This window comes from Pyrus communis, chromosome 1, assembly GCF_041283825.1.
Source record: "Pyrus communis isolate YQ-2024b chromosome 1, ASM4128382v1, whole genome shotgun sequence".
Lineage (NCBI taxonomy): Eukaryota > Viridiplantae > Streptophyta > Magnoliopsida > Rosales > Rosaceae > Pyrus > Pyrus communis.
In genome coordinates, this window is record NC_142565.1 from 3,864,932 (window position 1) to 3,883,757 (window position 18,826).

General features: G+C 36.8%; 3 protein-coding genes across 18 annotated transcripts; 2 read left to right on the forward strand and 1 right to left on the reverse strand.

Annotated features, from left to right (window-relative positions):
- Nucleotides 1-578: 578 nt before the first annotated feature.
- LOC148698992 (uncharacterized) lies at nt 579-8,442 on the reverse strand. Of its 11 annotated transcripts, none has more exons than XM_088693070.1 (17): nt 8,210-8,442; nt 7,388-7,489; nt 7,154-7,225; nt 6,293-6,446; nt 5,459-5,552; nt 5,052-5,141; nt 4,819-4,934; nt 4,502-4,645; nt 4,287-4,336; nt 4,069-4,125; nt 3,845-3,896; nt 3,669-3,708; nt 3,507-3,581; nt 3,221-3,353; nt 3,002-3,140; nt 2,384-2,521; nt 579-1,947 (listed from the first exon to the last, which is right to left on the reverse strand). In XM_088693070.1, the coding sequence occupies exons 1-7, from the start codon at nt 8,414-8,416 to the stop codon at nt 4,853-4,855; spliced, it is 801 nt and encodes a 266-aa protein (XP_088549196.1). In that variant the 5' UTR covers nt 8,417-8,442; the 3' UTR covers nt 579-1,947; nt 2,384-2,521; nt 3,002-3,140; nt 3,221-3,353; nt 3,507-3,581; nt 3,669-3,708; nt 3,845-3,896; nt 4,069-4,125; nt 4,287-4,336; nt 4,502-4,645; nt 4,819-4,852. The 11 variants fall into 11 exon arrangements, with proteins under 11 accessions (XP_088549196.1, XP_088549195.1, XP_088549209.1 ...); XM_088693069.1 differs by having other exon boundaries at nt 4,502-4,655; XM_088693083.1 differs by having other exon boundaries at nt 5,459-5,557.
- A 4,162-nt stretch (nt 8,443-12,604) lies between these two features.
- On the forward strand, nt 12,605-15,524 carry LOC137721484 (uncharacterized). 6 transcript variants are annotated; one of them, XM_068460582.2, is made up of 5 exons: nt 12,605-12,727; nt 13,439-13,583; nt 13,948-14,174; nt 14,386-14,643; nt 14,986-15,524. In XM_068460582.2, exons 1-5 carry the CDS (start codon nt 12,686-12,688, stop codon nt 15,289-15,291), a joined length of 978 nt encoding a protein of 325 aa, XP_068316683.2. In that variant the 5' UTR covers nt 12,605-12,685; the 3' UTR covers nt 15,292-15,524. The 6 variants fall into 6 exon arrangements, with proteins under 6 accessions (XP_068316683.2, XP_088549308.1, XP_088549315.1 ...); XM_088693182.1 differs by having other exon boundaries at nt 13,948-14,136; nt 14,396-14,643; XM_068460583.2 differs by lacking the exon at nt 12,605-12,727 and adding an exon at nt 12,784-12,977.
- A 3-nt stretch (nt 15,525-15,527) lies between these two features.
- LOC137721483 (hexose carrier protein HEX6-like) lies at nt 15,528-17,897 on the forward strand. The gene is made up of 2 exons (XM_068460581.2): nt 15,528-16,575; nt 16,674-17,897. The coding sequence occupies exons 1-2, from the start codon at nt 16,123-16,125 to the stop codon at nt 17,748-17,750; spliced, it is 1,530 nt and encodes a 509-aa protein (XP_068316682.2). The 5' UTR covers nt 15,528-16,122; the 3' UTR covers nt 17,751-17,897.
- The last annotated feature ends 929 nt before the right edge of the window (nt 17,898-18,826 follow it).

Here is an 18,826-nt window from a genome sequence, read left to right on the forward strand (position 1 = left end):
GTTCAAGTGTATGAAGCAGGTGATGTGTATGAGCAATGAAGGATCCCGAGTAGTGCTACCTATATATACTGGGGAGCTTCACCTTTTCTAAACCATCCTCTACGGCATGAGACTGCATTTTCAAATCGGTGCACATCAATGAGTAGCAGTCGTCGGACGGACTCTTGGAATCTTGGACAAAAGTTTCATAGATGATAAGATGGATTAAACTAAGCGGCTATTTAGGACTAGCTAGTCCACATCCATAGAGACACAAGTTAATTTAAGACCCCACTTGGAATTGGGAATCGTCGCTCCTTCAAATACATTGTATTAATATACATGAAAAATTAATTTTTTTGATGGATGTTCTATCATTTATATAGTGACATGTGATGTACCATCCTATGTTCCGGTCACATTGAAAAATCTCTCCAATTGTAACCTCGTACAACATTTGGATAACATTTCAATTTCATACATTTGGTTATAACTAGCAAAAATTGCCCATGCGATGCTGTGGGTTTTAAAAGCATCTAAATGATATTGTTGCTTGTATACACACAAAAGATCAGACTTCTAATTACATGCCAAAAAGATTAGACCAACAAAGTTCTTGTGGCTTTGGATCAACAATAGGACCACCATACAAAAGATTATGAAACATTGTTCGATTTACATGCAATTTTTCTATTTACCTTCAGAAAATTAGAATGATAATATTCAAAGATCATATGCCAGCTTGAAATTGAAAGACTAAACTCTGAATTCAAAACTATTTACATGTGGAATAATTTGAAATGCCTCGAAACATTATCATGATCGAATTGTATATGAAAGACCATCCTTCACTATTCATGGCAAGGCACAGTCCAACAGATAAGAGCAACTCATAAAACTCCAACAAATAAGAGCAAAAACAACTCAGTTTGTGTAGCGTAAAAGCATAAACAAATTCCATACCATTTCACGGCCAATCCAGATACATCACCAGCAACATCATCAAGTTGCCGTGTAATAATACTTGTCAACTTTATCTCCAGATCAGATTCAACTTTAAAACTATCTTTCTTTAATTTGTTCAGAGGATTAAATTAATGTTTGATAATGTTAGGAAGTTGAGAGGATTAAATTTTATGTGGAAAATTTGGCCAAAAACTCTGATGTATTCCATACGATGGTGAATGCATGAAAAGTCATGCAGAATAATTAAAGCTTTGATTTTTCTTGCTCAAAGATGATAAGAAGGAGTGAACTGTACATACGGCCATGTAAGTAGCTAGTCCATCTGTAGGGGCAGAACTTTAAGACCAGTCATATTCACAACCCCACCAGGAACTGGGAACAGTCCTTCATACAAGTCGTAGCTATATAATGAAGTACAAGAGTATTTCGTTAAAACTCTCTAAATTTTATGTGGAAAATTTAGCCAAAAACTCTGATGTATTCCATACGATGGTGAATGCATGAAAAGTCATGCAGAATAATTAAAGCTTTGATTTTTCTTGCTCAAAGATGATAAGAAGGGTTGAACTGTACATACGGCCATTTAACTAGTCCATCTGTAGGGACAGAACTTTAAGACCAGTCATATTCACAACCCCACCAGGAACTGGGAACAGTCCTTCATACAAGTCGTAGCTAAAACCGAGTACCAGGAGTATTTCATTAAAACTCTCTAAACTTTATGTGGAAATTTTGGCCAAAAACTCTGATGTATTCACACGATGGTGAATGCATGAAAACTCATGCAGAATAATTAATGCTTTGATTTTTCTTACTCAAAGATGATAAGAAGGGTTGAACTATACATACTGCCATTTAAGAAGCTAGTCCATCTGTAGGCCATCTGTAGAGTCATATTCACAACCCCACCAGGAACTGGGAACAGTCCTTCGTACAAGTCATGGCTAAGATTAAAGACCCTTCGTAGCTAGCTAGGATGCAACCACAATTAGCCCGTGCATTCTGAGACAACCACAATTAGCCACAGAATGATTGTCAGACCAGCAATAAGGATGCAAGCTATTTCAAGAAATGGAACTTCTCGAGTAATCAGAATGAATGTGAATCAACCTACAATATGCCCCCGAAAAGAATTGAGTTTGGATTAAAGCCGCTCTTTTAAGCAACGTTATTTCAAATGTTTATATTTGGCTACTGCTACATAATTTGATAACCGAAGAAAATGTTTATACTTGATAATCATATTCAAGTACAATAGCTGATCAAAAAGAGGTGGTTCATGGTGAACCCCTGAGTGAGAAAGAAAATGTTTAATCAAAGAGACTTGAAACTCATAACCACATAAATAACAATCTTATTATTATCATGGATGGATGTAATATCATTTATTATGTTTTTAGACACAAATCATAAGACTATATTTCTAGTTTCATTTCACCTGTAATTTATAACCTGCCCCCTTCCACTTTAAACTTTAAAGGATGCTTTTCTTCAATCCTGGTTCTTCACAATCAGTGAAGAGTAATGACACATACAGACATTAAAGTTGAAACCTTTTTCCAAGCAGATGCTACACCTACAAAAAGATATTAAAAATCTCATGTTCCGGTCACATTGAAAAATCTCTCCAATTGTAACCTCGTACAACATTTCTATAGCATTTCAATTTCATACATTTGGTTATAACTAGCAACAATTGCCCATGCGATGTTGCAGGTTTTAAAAGCATTTAAATGATACTGTTGCTTGTATACACACAAAAGATCAGACTTCTATTTACATGCAAAAAAGATTAGACCAACAAAGTTCTTGTGGCTATGGATCAACAATAGTACCACCATACAAAAGATCAGACTTCTATTCAAGTATAATAGCTGATCAAAAAGAGGTGGTTCATGGTGAACCCCTGAGTGCGAAAGAAAATGTTTAATCAAAGAGACGTGAAACTCATAACCACATAAATAACAATCTTATTATTATCATGGATGGATGTAATATCATTTATTATGTTTTTAGACACAAATCATAAGACTATATATTTCTAGTTTCATTTCACCTGTAATTTATAACCTTTAAAGGATGCTTTTCAAACTTTAAAGGATGCTTTTCTTTAATCCTGGTTCTTGACAATCAGTGAAGAGTAATAACACATACAGACATTAAACTTGAAACCTTTTTCCAAGCAGATGCTACACCTACAAAAATATATTAAGCTTAGGAGCAATGGAATTTGATTAGAATTATTCAGAGCTCAAAAATACGCGTAAACACATACAAATTTTTTTGAGCCGCACGATATTGGAGAAAATTCATCTGGTGGTTCATCAACTGAAAGCGACGACGATCCAAAATCAAGGGCAGGGTAGACGCCAGGTGGCCTTTCTCGAGGTTTAATTCACAGCTCAGCCCTTCATAAAAAAGTGAAAGATCAAAATTACTTTTACAGTAAGAGCAATACCAGAAGATGTAATCTAAATTATTTATATTTGGTTCCCCTGAAATCCTTTTGACTGCTTCAACATACTATATGCAGACAGAACCAGAACCAAGTCCAGACTCACTCGTAATAGGTCTCCTCATCCACAACAATATCCCAGCTTTCCCCTGTCGTGCTTTTCCCATATTTGTGCACCTTACTGCAAAGAGAGAGCAAGTTAACTTGTCAAAGAAAAACCGGAACAATAGATGCCAATGCAGTTCAGCAAGTTTATTTCCTTTCATACCCATTTCAAAAGTGCTCTTCTCCCCATGTCCTTCACCAACCTAGACATGAGAGAACAAAAACAGAGTTGCATCAGATTAAATTATTGAAAGAAAAAGTTCACTTCTGTTGTAACGAATCGACATTAGAATCAAGCAACCAAGTTATGAAATACGAATTTAAAATGTAACTATTTACCGTGTCTGAAATGAATCTGTGAAATCAAATAGTTAAACCCTAAACAGCACCACTGCAAATAGCATTAGAAAATTGGGATTAACCCTAAAGAAATTGGGAGAGAAGAATATGAAAAGGGAATACCTTTCGGCCCTTTGAGTTATTGGAAAAAAACCCATCAGAGCAACAGATAAACAAAAATACAGGAGGAAAGAAAATAAATTTTCAACTTGTAAGATTCATACGCGAACAGATTGGCGGTCAAAAGCATTTCAAAACTCAGAGCCATCAAGCTTTTTGATCTGCATGGAAATTATTTATGAAGTTTGAGATTCTTATAGACGCTTCAGACACATCGACATATTGAAAAAGCAATATTCAACAACCTAGTACCCATGCTCCATAGAAGGTTACAGAAAATATGAATGTCTGGACTCTGGAGTGAGAAAGTAAAAGGACTTACCGCGTACTTCATATCTTCCAAGTTTGTGTAGTCTACAATCCCTGTTGTTCCTACAAAAAAGGCATAGGACAAAAGCTAAGTCAATCGAAATTCTGATGTCTCATGAGCTAGGTCTTAGGATTAAACTATTGAACTAACACTATATGAAATAGCAGTGTATATCCCAAAAACAGTCTGAAATCTGGTTGATAATCGAAGAGTTCGAAGGGATTTACCTTTGGATTCTACGGCTTTCAAATGGAGTTTGCTTATGTGTGGGAGAGAGAGGTGAAGCGGCTAGGGTTTGAGTATGGAAGAGATGAAAAATGGAGAGAGCACCTGTTTTGGCTGAAGCAACGGCTCACACAATCCGGACAAAACTGCGAATGTCTTAAAAGGGGAAATTATAAAAAGAAACCTTAGCAACTGAATTCAAAGAAACATTCTGACATTGTAAATAACATTTCACAGAAAAAAAAAAAAAAAAAAAAAAAACCTAAACTAATTACACTCGGATTACAATGTTATCATTTAATAATAGGAATTCCCAAACCTTAGCAGAAGATCCTGCATCTGCAAAGGATCCTTTAAAACCTTTTTTCTTGAACAACCCCGCAACACAACACATCCAGGCAAGGTAAACGAACAGCACCCTCATGCTGAGCTCTCCTGTGCATATAGACCCCTTGTAAGTAATCTTAATCAGTCAGTTATCATGAATATACAACTTATATTAATTTTCTACAATATCCAACACACAAATATAACAGAGGAGGAAACTTTTACTTAAGCAGCACAAAATGATATCCTCTGCATTTCATTCCAAAATCCATCACTCTTATGTCTTTGCCTGCACAGTTTTTGCTCCAACATAGCCTGCCATGATGATAGCACTATCAATAATTAAGACATAAAGAAAAGGCTATCCTAGCTAGGTATTATCGTTGGAGTAAACCAACAGCAACATAAGTAAAGTAGCAGACCAAAGTTTTTTTTAGAGTTGATGTCTTAACATGTTTAAGTAGCGAAAAGATTACAACACATTGGATGTGTTAACAGATCCATAAGCTGATGACTCCCTCTCTGGTTTACCGGATCATTCTTAATGTATTCAACAATGCAGCAGCAATTAAAAGTCCTTGGAAAAGGCCAAGCTACTATAAAGACATGACGAAAACTATATCTCACCTTACCCCCTTGTTGGCATAGACAGCATATCCATCCTTGTTGTTCGGGATGAATCATAATCCTGAACTCCATTATCATCATCGTCGAGAATGTCTTTGGCTTTTCTAGCAAGAACACGCCAAAACCCATGTTTGAATTCATTAACATTCTTCAATGACGTATGCTCGAATCAGATACCGGAATCAGATACAACAAAACACACAAGTCACGAATGAAACAGCACAAAACACACAACCCAAAAATTAAATGAAGAATTCTTTATAACATGCATGTTGATAATACCACGAAAAATTCCACTTCATTATACATGCATATTGTTTTCTCAGTCCAAATATGGAATTGCCATCATCTTTTTTGAAAGCACAAACCAAAATCACTTCTCAAAGAGATCATACACAGAAGAGAGTGGAAGCTTACCCAAAGCCAATTTCATGTTGTTCACTCCTTCTTCTTCTTCTTCTTTTGGACCCAACAATCTGTGGGTTTGATTGCAGCATAGTGATTTAGTTTAAAATTTCAACATTGATTATATATATGTAGATAATCCTAAACACTTCAATTAAATCTCAAATTGAAAAGAACACTTCAATCTGACTAAAACTTCACAAAGGAAAAAACAAAGACAGAAAAATGTTCAAACCAATCTAGAAGCCAAAATGATCCCCCAACATCAGTAAATTAACAATAAAAATCTAAACCCATATAAATTCACAGGAAAATCAAAACGCGCGAAAAAAATTTTGGATCACAAATTGTCAGGTACAAAAGGATAAATTACAAATCCAAAAGAAAAAAAAAATCACAAACAAAATAAAACTTCAAATCAGTGAAGACCATACCTTGAAAAGGGGTCGCAGCTCTTGCCAACATTGGTGCTTTCGCCATCTCGACCCTCAACATGCTTCCGGCCGTACTCGATGACCTTGGTTGTGGAATTCTCCAGCAATTCTGGCAGAATTGGTTGTGCCTGTTTGCTCGCCGCAAGGTTTTTTGCTGTGAATGAAGACAAAATTTATAAGGTCAGAGAGAAACATGATAGCCACGGAAAAGAGTGCGAAAGAGTGGTGCAAAAAGACTGGCCGACAGTTTTTCATGACCGGCAAAACATACACCCAAGAGAAGCAAGTATAGTTATTAAGATTTAAACATGAAAGCATTAATCTCTAGAAAAAATTCATCATCAATATCAACTTAGTGCTGAATCATAAAGAATTAAGAATCAAATGAAAGAGCCACAACTAAATCACATTCCAAGAACAGAAGGTTATATGAACGAACACAAACCAATTACAAAACTCACACTAATTGAACACAAATTTCAGCAAATACCCAGAATAAATAGCAATAACTTAACCATAACCCAGACCCAAATCACAAAAAGCGGCAAATATAACCTCAATCCCACTTAAATCCAAACAACCAGATGACCCAATCTCTCAAATATCACCAACTAATGATCAAGGCAGCTACAAAACAGAAAACAAAAATGTGAGTTCTAATTGAATTCATTTACATATACCCTACACCATTAAGACATTGTAATAAATTTATATTCCTGTATTCCATAAAGAAAAGAAACTCGTCATATAGAACAATTATAGGTACATAATGATTTGATAAGATAACACTTAAACTGTGCAAGACCTTGCAATTGCACCAGCATGGTAGCAAAGCGTAAATTATTTTAATCGGGTACATACCAATTGGTTGTGAATTTTCTGATCGCAGGTTGTTGAAATACCAGCCACAACAATCTTAACATCAACCTCGTCCTGCAAGGAAATGAAGTTAAACGTAAAACAGATCATTCTGGGAACACATGTAACCTAAAAAAATGTTATGCATTAAACTTGTGCTTCCAAGCATATATTATATATGACTTGTCCTGGATGTTCTTCTTATATTAAAGAAACCATGATTATTGTTGCGTATACCTTAAGCTCTGATAGTAGCATAGATACAGCCCGATAAGCAGGGTCTTCTGTGCTTTGCACGATAAACGTAAACTCTAAGGGACCACCATAGAGAGAAGTGACCTGTTTTCGTTAATTAAACAAAATAGTTCAGACCATATTGGAAGAAAACCTTGGATACAAATTCAACCTATTAAATCAGTTAGCAGAAGGATTTTGAACACCTCACCAGATAAGACATCCCTACAGTGCAAATACAGAAATTTAGATATGTCCATCAAAAGAAAATATAGTTTAACTATGTTAATCTAACATCACAAAGATATTGAGTTTCCAAGTCTCAGAGCCAATAGAGTGTAATTTGAACTTCTTATGAAGCAAAACCTAATTTTTCAACTCGAAAATAATACAAAAACATGATTGGCTTTGACCACTCTCATAATCAAGGGCTCACCAAATGGGTTTTCGATTTCTGTATGAAATTAGAAGCCTAAGTAATGTTTGATGACATATTGAATCATCAAGAGCAGGATTCATATGTCCCCTTCCTTGCACAGAATCTAAATATGATTGACATGTTCTCAGCACGATTCACTAACATAATGCATAATGTGATCTATGAAATGCCGACAAGCAATACTTCGAATCGAAGAATTTCGCAATCCCAGAAGCCGAATTCAAATGCCGGCAAGCAATTCATCCCAGACGCGACCCCAAATAACAAATTAAAACCCAACGAAAAGAAAATTTTCAGGTGAATTTCTCGGTAGCCAAGCGGACCCGGATCTGAACGAAACATAAAATGGCGAATAAAAACTAAATTTTAAGGGGAAAAAAACAAACCTGGATCTGAACAAAATCTGCTAGCGGGCTGCAGAACGCTCTCTCTCTCTCTCCCTGTCCATGAACTTGCTGCAGTTGTTTTTCGTCTTCTCCTCCCTCCCTCCCTCCCTCCTCTCTGCAAGCCGCATGCCTTCCCCTCACCGAATCCCTCTCTCTCTCTCTCTCCCCCCCTCCCCCTCTATCTCTCCTCCTCTCTGTAAGCCGCATGCCTTCCCCCTCACCAAATCCCACACCGAGCAGTCGATCCCACCGAACGCAAAACCCACAAAGCCCACTCTTTAAAGCAGTGGCATTACCGTAATTAAACTGAAATTCGGACCCAACACATAGGCCACTCTGAAAAGCAGTGGCATGGTCGTAAATAGAGCAAAATTCGGGTTCGAACACTGTTCTGTTCATTTAAATATTGCCAATTTCAAACCTTACTTTAGACTAAAGTAATTTATAAAGAATAATCTATTAATAGTAATACTATTCATACTATATTTCTATACCATTTTCAGTGGCATTTGATGTGGACAGTCATATTATTTGAAAAATTTGCAAAACCCAAGAAAAGAAAAGGGAAAGACTCTTCGTATACTACAATCATCATTTAATTAACTAGTTTTTCTTAATTATTAGTTTATTAAATAATAAACTAAATTTAAAAATCTGATTAATTCAAATAATGTGGTTGTCCACATCAGATGTCACCTAAGATAGTATGAAAGGGGTGTACTATCCACCCACCATTTTTTACTTCTCACACACCTCTTATTAATTTATGCCCTTTAATCTTATTCAATTCATCTGATCCGACGGTCGAAAATTAAAAGGGTATGTGAGAAGTAAAAAAAGATGTGTAGATATCACATCCTATATAAAAATATAGTACAAAAATGTAGTAAGAATACATTACTCATCTATTAATAAGTAGTATAGACTTAACAATTAATGATTTTTGACTAACAACAAAAAAACATGCAATTTATGATTTCAGGTATGGAAGCTTGTGGAGTTGTTACAGTTGTAGTACCACCATGTCATAATCTGTAAGGAACCGTATCAACTCAAGAGAAAGCAGCTCAAGCCAAGGAGGATGGATGCCACCATGTCATAATCTGTAAGGAAGAGGACTTTGTCGCTCGTGTGAAAGAAATAATTTTCGACAATGGCGTTGATGTTGTTTATGATGGCGTAGGGAAGGATACGTTTGACGTATAAGTTTTACTTTTTTTATTTATCTCCATAAGTGTGTCATGATTTACTCAAATGTTGTTGCATACATATGCTTGATCAACTCCAAAATCGACGCAAGTGACTTGTAACTCAGTTGGTTAAGAGCATTCGACTTCATCTGATATATAACATTTGTTTTGGACTATGAATTCTTACCAATAGATATTGTTTTCAGGGATCGCTGGCAACCTTAAAGACTCGTGGACTCATGGTGAGTTTTGGGCAGTCATCAGACGAGCCATATCCGATTCCCTTATCAGCTATTGCAGCAAAATCCCTCTTCTTGACTCGGCCTAGCCTATTTCATTACGCTATAACTCGAGATGAATTGTCAGAAACTGTAGGAGAGGTATTTGCCAATGTTGCATTGGGTACATTGCGGGTTCGAGTGAATCACACCTACTCATTGTCCGAAGCAGCACATGCACACGCAGACCTGGAGAACAGGAAAACATCTGGATCTGTTGTGCTTACCCCCTAAGTCTAAAGCGAATAAGGGCTTCAGGTTGATGAGGATATCCGACTGCGATGGATGTCTCTTACCGTACTCGTCAAGAAATGAACTTGTTAAGCTAGCAATAAAAAGAGCTGAACTTTTTTGCATTGTTACTGATTTCTAAGTATTATCTTAAAAGTAGTTTTGAGCTAAAACTTTTGGAACATCATATGTAAACTCTTTTAGATCCAGCCGAAGAACTAAAATCCTTGTTCTTGAGAGGGATTTGAAAATCACTATAATCCGGCGATATTGTAAATCACTAAAATCTAGGTGAGAGGGATTTGAACTTTCGTGTAAGGGACAACAACTTTTGCAGTTTTGGTATTTCTTTTATACAACGTAATTCTAAGGGATTGGGGATTTGGTTAGGCCATACAATGGACCAACCACTAACTAGGCACCGAACTCAGCATAAACTAAAACTTCTCGCTAACAAGTAAAAAGGAAAATCACTAAATCGTAATACTAGTTGGTTAGAGTATCTGTATTACATCTCCAATTTTTTTTTAGGTAATAAATACTAATGAGCTCATACACTATTTTTTGAGTGAGAAGCTCACACAGTGTGTAAATATAAAAGATTTCAAAAGAGGGAAAACATATATGGAACAGAGAGAAGATAAAATTGTGTGAGGAGAGTGTGGGAGTTGAGAGAGATATATTTGGTAACATGTGTGTGAAGGAAGAAAAAAACAGTAAAAAAAAAAAATTACTTTAATGTATGAGCCCTCTAATTCTAGTACGTGGAGTTCATGTGAGGGTGCCAATGTAACCAAGTGACGTGGGAAGCATGCACATGTGCGAACACACAATCCTTGCCATGAAAACCATGGGCTCCAAGAGCTGGTTTTTTTAAACTATGTGCCCTCAAGTCCCCATAAATTAAGGCATTCTAGTCAGGTAACTATAATTTACATTTTTAGAATTGGCCAAGTTGAAATGGGAGATAAGCCTTCCAGATGCCAATGAAGATAAGTGGTTGGGAGGGTGGTCTCATAATTCATGTTCATATTCTTCATGAGAATTAAGAAGATGGGGGAAGAGGACTTCTCTCTCATGTCACTCATTTTTATTGTTTCTATGAGTCTCCATTTTAACAATGTTTTGGACTTCATTACTATATTTTTCACTTATTTTTTTAGCTTTCGGCTTAGATGTTATGCTATATTTATTGCTCAATAAACCGTAATACTGTTTCCATATGCCTTATAAAGTTTTCCTTAATGCTCACCGAAAATATTTTACCAAAATAAACAATTTGAAATTTTAACAAAAAAAAAAAACTTAGGTGTTAGGGGGGCTTGACAAACGCAAAACAAGGTGGACTCTGCGCACACAGAACAAGGCGTACCTCGGTGCACAGAAAGTGAGGAAGGGCTCCGTAAACGAGGTAGGCTCTATGCATCGAAAACGAGGCAGGACCATCGTGCAAACTGAGGTGGGCTCGACGTCAGATAAATAAGGCACACAAAACGAGGAGGGCCAGGGCCTGAAAAATAAGGATATACATTAAATATAAAGGTATTTGAATCTAAATAAAGTAATGTAGGAAGAAAAAAAACAAAACATAAATAATAAAATAGAAAATGATACGATCGTTGCTTAGGTACCGATTGTCCACAAGTAATGTTGGTAGCCAGATAGCGACTTCTTTGAGAAAGAATCGCTAACATCATAACAATCTCCCTTTTCAATTTTTATTTATTTATATTTTTTGCTAATGTTTCTTTTATTTCTTTTAACATAACAACAAATTATCATATTCATGTTCTTCGAATATATTTTTCCGTGCAAAATCTATTATAATTCATTTTTAAACATTTATAATCAACAATTTAAAACATAAATTTAAAAATATTTAAATTTAATAGTGGTTATTCAAATAACGTAACATATAAATAAGAAACTCAAAGGAAAAAACAAAAAAACAAAAAACAAATAAATAAATTGGAAAAGTAAAAATCAGTACCACGCTATCAATCCTTGTCCAGACCTAGTTAAATCATCGTTCAATTTATTTTCACCTATACCTCATTGTGTAGTTTTGAAAAGTAAGGTGAAACTTTTCATTGAGATTCTTGAAGGTAGAATCCATTTGATAATGTTTTGGACCTCACTACTATAATTTTCACTTATTTTTTCAGTTTTGGGCTTAAATATTATATTAAATATACATTTGTTGCTCAATGTAATAATAAATAAATAAAGAATATCCATATCTTTTTTTGAACAAAAGAATATCCATATCTAACAACATTAGATATTGCCACTTAATATTACGGTTTAATGATTTCATCTCTACTTGTAAGTGAAAGATCTTAGGTTTGATTCTCACCAAAAGCAAATTTAAACCACATTATTCCTAGCCCAGAGGCTAAACTCACCATCTCTCCTTAATATTAATATCCTTTGTTAAGGAAAAAAAAACAACATTAGATATTCAATTTGTGTTGTTTGTAATCAAAATTTATAGTTTTAATGTGCTTATAATTACCAGTTTATTTAACATGAAATGAGTATTAAAATCATTACAATTTATGATTTCAGGTGTGTGTACGAGGATTTGGATCATCGACGGATCCCGTCCCTAGGGATCTTAGGGATCAACACACATGGACTAAAAAAAGTTAAACATGATGCTATCCACTTTACCCTGTATATGGACAAGAGTTGGGCCAATTATTAAGGGATAATTACCTAGAAATCACACTTTTGACCGGAAAATACCCAGAAATCAAGCAGTATCGCCAACAAAGATGGTGAAAGGCATTCGAGTTCATGAACTTGGTGGTCCTCAGGTCTCTCTCTCTCTCCCCTGTATTTTTTTGGGTAACTTGAATGTTTGAATTGGTGATCACAAAATCAAGACTTGTTCGTCAGTTGCAATCTTATGTGCCTGATTTCATTTGTAAACTATTTCTATTTACAATAAATCCAAGTTGTTTGATGGGAAATCTGGTAACAGGCTGAAAGTGATAGCCTTTCTGCTTTTAGCCAAGAGTACATGATTTCTTATGCCATTGTATTCATCGGACTAATCCGGAGAAGGTTAGTTCTCGTTTGTCGTCGAGGATTTGATTGGATTCGATAAGTCACTAGATTAGTTCAATGCCGAAGGAAGAAATGGAAGTCATGAAGTAAGCTTATCCCTTCCAATCCTACCATTTCTTTGGCGATTGGAATGTTCTTCGTGACTAATCTTTCTCCTGCCTTCCCAATTTCTTTCATTGACATACATTTAATGAATCTAAGCGATTTTTCAATCCAGTTCAATCATAGACATCCAGCGAGGCCTTGAAGTATTTGAGTTCTTAAACTTTTATTGTATTTATGGTTTATCTAGAGCTATATCAAGTGTATTCATATCAAGTGTATCAAGTGTAAACTTTTATAATATTTGATTTCGTAAACTTTTATTGTATTTTTCTTTGATCTGCATTATTCCAAATTTCCAAATTTCCAATGCTTTTATCCCCATTTCACTTAATTTTGTGATGTAATGCTGCTAGGTCTTGAAATGGGAAGATGTGGAAATAGGAGAGCCGAAGGAGGGGGAGGTTCGTGTGAAGAACAAGGCGATAGGGGTTAATTTCATCGATGTATACTTCCGCAAAGGACTTTATTATAAAGCTGATACAATGCCCTTCTCCCCAGGTTTTGCTTCATCTCCAAGTTCTAAAATGTAGGAAGGATTGACATCTAGTCCACTCTTTGAAGGCATAATTTCTAAGTTTAGTTTTTTCTTAACAGTTTCTTGCGTAAACATTTTGCGTGAGATTACAGTTTTCAGATATGATCAAGAATGATTTTTCAAACCTAAAAGAATGCCGGGCATGAAACCAGATTAGCCATTCCTGCTGTTTGAAATAGAACTGACTAATCCTAAGAGAAATGGTCGAAAAACTCAACGTCACTATTCTTCAACAACTTGGAGTCCAGCCTTCTTTTGTCCTTCCAGTTCCTGATCAGAAGGCTGACGGATAAACCCTATTCGTTAACAAATCAATTTTCATTTCAGGTATGGAAGCTTGTGGAGTTGTGACAGCCGTAGGACCTGGAGTAACAGGCAGGCGAGTTGGAGATCTGGTGGCCTATGTTGGCACTCCGATGGGGTCATATGCGGAAGAGCAGATTCTTCCTGAAAACAAAGTGGTGCCCGTTCCTCCTTCAATTGATCCTATTGTTGCAGCATCCGTATTGCTTAAGGGTATGACAGCTCAGGTTCTACTACGCCAGTCTTTCAAGGTTGTTACGATTTTCTGTTTTGTTAACTATGTGATTTATGTGTCGAAAAAGTACAATCAACTGACAAATATTGGTGGTCAAGTTGTAACTAAATGCTTCCTGAATGTGAAATTTCATTATCTTAACATGGTTGATTCAGTGTTAGAAGTTGTTTATAAATTTCAATGCTGCTGCTTTTGTTGTTTGATCTGAATTTTGTGCTGCTATGGAGGTCGAACCAGGACACACAGTCCTTGTTCACGCAGCAGCTGGTGGAGTTGGATCCCTTTTATGCCAGTGGGCTAATGCGCTTGGTGCAATTGTCATTGGAACTGTATCAACTAAAGAGAAGACAGCTCAGGCCAAGGATGATGGATGTCGCCATGTCATAGTCTACACGGAAGAGGATTTTGTTGCTCGAGTGACAGAAATAACATCTGACAATGGCGTTGATGTTGTCTATGATTCTGTAGGGAAGGATACCTTTCAGGTAAATCTTACTTTTCATCCCTCAATTTTATACAGAACTTACAGAAATGATTCTAGGTTCTCCTTCTGCACCGTTCCTTTGATGTTCTTGGTTTCATTGAGTATCAACACAGCCTGTTACTGCTTCTGCTTTACCGTGGCTTATTACCTAATCTAGCGTTGAAGTTTCTCAATGCTACGCCAGGTATAGCAAATCTCTATACTGTTCCGTTCGAGCTAGTTTTATGAAACTGTTAAAGCAAATGCTGGTTACCCTTTGATTTTTTCAGTTCAGAAGATTAGCTAGTCTAATTTCTTGATGGTGAATTTTATATTTAGTACTTAATTGGGGCATTGTTTGCAGGGATCATTGGCATGCTTGAAGACTCGTGGATACATGGTGAGTTTCGGACAAGCATCAGGTGCAATTGATCCGGTCCCACTATCAGCTCTTGCAGCAAAGTCACTCTTCCTGACCAGGCCGGCCTTGTTCCAGTACACTGCAGCTCGAGACAAATTGTTAGAGGTTGCGGGAGAGGTCTTTGCTAATGTTGCATCAGGCGTATTGCGCGTTCGAGTAAATCACAAATACGCATTGTCTCACGCAGCACAAGCTCATGCAGACCTCGAGAACAGGAAAATATCCGGCTCGGCTGTGCTTATACCCTAAAATTTCTGCCTCAATTGCTGTTCTTCGTGAACAGATTAATATGAGTTGGTTTGCAAAATGCAATGATGTTATCTCCAACTTTAGTGACAGACAGACTTGTTAAGCAAGCAAAAAAGGCAATTGTATTTTTCGCATTTCTGCTGAAAGGCAAAACTGTTTATGTCAAACAGCAGGGTATGTATCACGTAATGTATGTCTCTCTCATCATGTGAGTATACACACGGTTTTCTCAAGCGAGCCCTCAAATTCTAGTATGTGGAGTTCATGCTAGGAACTAGAGTGATGTGGGAAGCATGCCAAGGTGCCCGACTCGCACACATTTTTTTCTCCTTCTGCACATTCTCTGTTTATTTTTGTTCTTTGTATTAGTAGCTCCGGCAGGGTACCAACGGTTGGCAGCGGTTGACAAGTTTAAGTGCTTGCGATTAATGGCAAAGCAGATATTAAAGCAGCAAAAAAGAGTGATTAAGTACAAAAGGGTTTGTTAAACCAGGCAATGGCAGCTGAAGAGTGGCCAAACAGGCGCTTAACTTTCTTCAGAGTTCAGACAAATGCTCATGGTCCTGCCTGAAGTTGTCTGGTAGTGGTAGTGATTGCAACCACTGCCTACATATTCCGCAGAAGTCCAAAACCATTTGTTGACTATACTAGTCAAGTAAGGCTGCTTTTGCAGACGTGGTTAGGCGAAGAATTTGTTCTCCGTAGATTATAGTAGTTTAAAATATTGTAGGAAAATGGAGTAAGACTGCTCTCTATATTTCCATTCTCTTAGTAAAAATTACAACTTTGAGTTCTGTCTTCATATCTCTGTGTGTGAGCTTGGAAGAAGCAATGGCAGTTGGGTTAGCGATAGCAGGCAAAGCCGGGCAATACAACGGCAGGATGACGCCGTTCGTCATCCTCTCTTGCATGATGGCAGCCATAGGAGGTGTAATTTTCGGCTACGACATTGGAATTTCAGGCGGCGTGACTTCAATGGAGCCGTTTCTTAAAAAATTCTTCCCTGAAGTAAACACTAAGATGAAATCGGACACCAAAATCAGCAACTACTGTAAATTCGACAGTGAACTGTTGACCTCCTTCACATCCTCACTCTACATAGCTGGTCTTGTAGCTTCCCTTTTTGCCAGTTTGGTCACAAGGGCTTACGGCCGCAAGCCTTCAATCCTTGCCGGTGGAGCAGCATTCCTTGCCGGCTCAGCTCTAAACGGCGCAGCTATGAACATCTACATGCTCATCCTCGGCCGCTTATTGCTTGGAGTTGGTATTGGTTTTGGAAATCGGGTAGTTCTTTTTGCCCCCAACATTAATCATATAAACATACCCTATTTGATGTTTCTATTTTTCGTGTTACTTGTGTAATCTGTGTTTGTGTTGTGCAGGCTGTTCCATTGTACCTTTCGGAAATGGCACCACCAAAATACAGAGGAGCAATTAACAATGGCTTCCAATTTAGCGTCGGCATTGGCGTATTATCAGCTAACCTCATCAACTACGGCTCTGAGAAGATTAAAGGTGGTTGGGGGTGGCGAATCTCCCTAGCCATGGCTGCAGTCCCTGCCTCAATGCTAACACTGGGCGCATTTTTCCTTCCCGAAACACCTAACAGCCTAATCCAGCGTAGCACGGATCACCAAACAGCCAAGCAAATGCTACAACGTATCAGAGGTGTCGATGATGTCCAAGCAGAACTCGATGATCTGATCAAGGCAAACAGCATATCGAAAAACATCAAACACCCTTTCAAGAAAATCCTGGAGAGAAAGTATAGGCCTCAGCTTGTGATGGCAATAGCCATACCATTTTTTCAGCAGGTGACAGGGATCAACGTCATATCCTTTTACTCCGCCATACTTTTTCGAACAATTGGGTTGGGAGAAAGCGCTTCGCTCTTGTCCGTTGCCATGACGACTGGAGTGGTTGGTACAAGCTCAACATTCGTATCTATGCTTATCGTAGACAAATTTGGGCGAAGAGCGTTGTTTTTAGCTGGTGGGATTCAAATGTTGGTGTCACAAATTATGGTGGGAGGTGTAATGGCAGCTCAGCTTGGTGATCGCGGCGGAGTGAGCAAAGGCTATGCCTATTTGGTGCTGGTTTTGATATGCATTTATGTAGCGGGATTCGGGTGGTCATGGGGGCCTCTCGGATGGTTGGTTCCGAGTGAGATTTTCCCGTTGGAAATTCGATCAGCGGGACAAAGCATCAATGTGGTGGTGAACTTTTTGTTCACTTTCATTGTTGCTCAAACTTTTCTAGCAATGCTGTGCCACTTCAAGGCTGGGATTTTCTTCTTTTTCGGGGGTTGGGTGGCGGTGATGACGGTGTTTGTGTACTTGTTTTTGCCGGAGACAAAGAATGTGCCGATCGAGAAGATGGAGATAGTGTGGCAGGAGCACTGGTTTTGGAGGAGGATTGTGGGGGACTCTAGCAAGGACACCAAGATGGAAGCTCCTTGATGTACTTATAACGAAGATCAATGAATTGATTATACCACTTTATAACTGTAGCACACGATAATTTTTCATTGTTCTACTAATTTCTAGTAATTTTGAAAAATAAATTAAATTAAATTAACATAAATAAATTACAGTGATTTACGAGTATGTCTTCATTGCTTTTATTATTCAATGTTATGTTGCAAATATTATTTTTTTAATATTAACCATTCATTTTCGTATCATTCAATACCAAATATTAAAAAATGTTAAAAATTCAAGGCTTAAATACAACAACAATATCATTTGTAAGTGAGAGGTCTTAGGTTCGATTTTCGTCAAGGACAAATTTAAATCACATCATTGCTAACCCATTGTAAGGTTGAGCCAACTCCCCCACCTTGTTAGTGTAAATAATATCGTTTCTTAAAAAAAAAAAATACAATGACAATAACAACAAAACATTATTCCACTAAATGACCATGAAGAGAGAAGAAGATGAACATGAGAAGATTAACTGAGAAGAAGATGGAAGAAGATGAACAGCAAGAGGTGAAGATGGAAGAAGATGAATAGCAAGAGTTGAAGATAAAAGAAGATGGACAGAAAAAAGTGAACGTAAACAAAAAAATTAATTTATGACTGTTCAATGTTTGGTAGGATCTTGAGAGGATCCTATTCCTTTACTTGATCATCTCCAACCTTTGGGTTAAAACCTAAAATTTTTAATCTAGAAAATTTTGGGTTTAACCATAAACAATTTTTCTCCTCCAATGCTTTTGGGTTAAATTTTTAGCTCGAGAGTATTAAAGAATGAATTTATGATATTTTTTTTCTTAAAGTAACTTAATAAAAATATTATGTAGACTATCATAATTTAATTTTATGAACATTTTAACCTAAAAAAATTTAGATTCCGATAAATATTGAAAAATCTCTAAATCAACACCATGAAACTCATGGAACATTATGAAAAAATATCAAACACATAAAATAATTTATTTATTTATTTTAGCAGTTGAATTTACATTTGGAACGTTAAATTTGTTTTTCTTTTTATCGTTGGATTTGATCATATTCGGTTTTAGCCGTTGAAT

Excerpts from the sequence above, each read along its gene's own strand:
- LOC148698992 (XM_088693062.1), bottom strand. The coding sequence starts at position 8,416 with ATGCGGCTTACAGAGAGGAGGAGAGATAGAGGGGGAGGGGGGGAGAGA. Across the intron at positions 7,490-8,209 it reads CAGATTTTGTTCAGATCCAG|GTCACTTCTCTCTATGGTGG; the intron begins GTTTGTTTTTTT and ends TAACGAAAACAG. Across the intron at positions 5,142-5,458 it reads CTGTCTATGCCAACAAGGGG|GCTATGTTGGAGCAAAAACT; the intron begins GTAAGGTGAGAT and ends TCATCATGGCAG.
- LOC137721483 (XM_068460581.2), top strand. The coding sequence starts at position 16,123 with ATGGCAGTTGGGTTAGCGATAGCAGGCAAAGCCGGGCAATACAACGGC. Across the intron at positions 16,576-16,673 it reads GTATTGGTTTTGGAAATCGG|GCTGTTCCATTGTACCTTTC; the intron begins GTAGTTCTTTTT and ends TGTGTTGTGCAG.
- LOC137721484 (XM_068460582.2), top strand. The coding sequence starts at position 12,686 with ATGGTGAAAGGCATTCGAGTTCATGAACTTGGTGGTCCTCAG. Across the intron at positions 13,584-13,947 it reads TACAATGCCCTTCTCCCCAG|GTATGGAAGCTTGTGGAGTT; the intron begins GTTTTGCTTCAT and ends TTTTCATTTCAG. Across the intron at positions 14,644-14,985 it reads TAGGGAAGGATACCTTTCAG|GGATCATTGGCATGCTTGAA; the intron begins GTAAATCTTACT and ends CATTGTTTGCAG.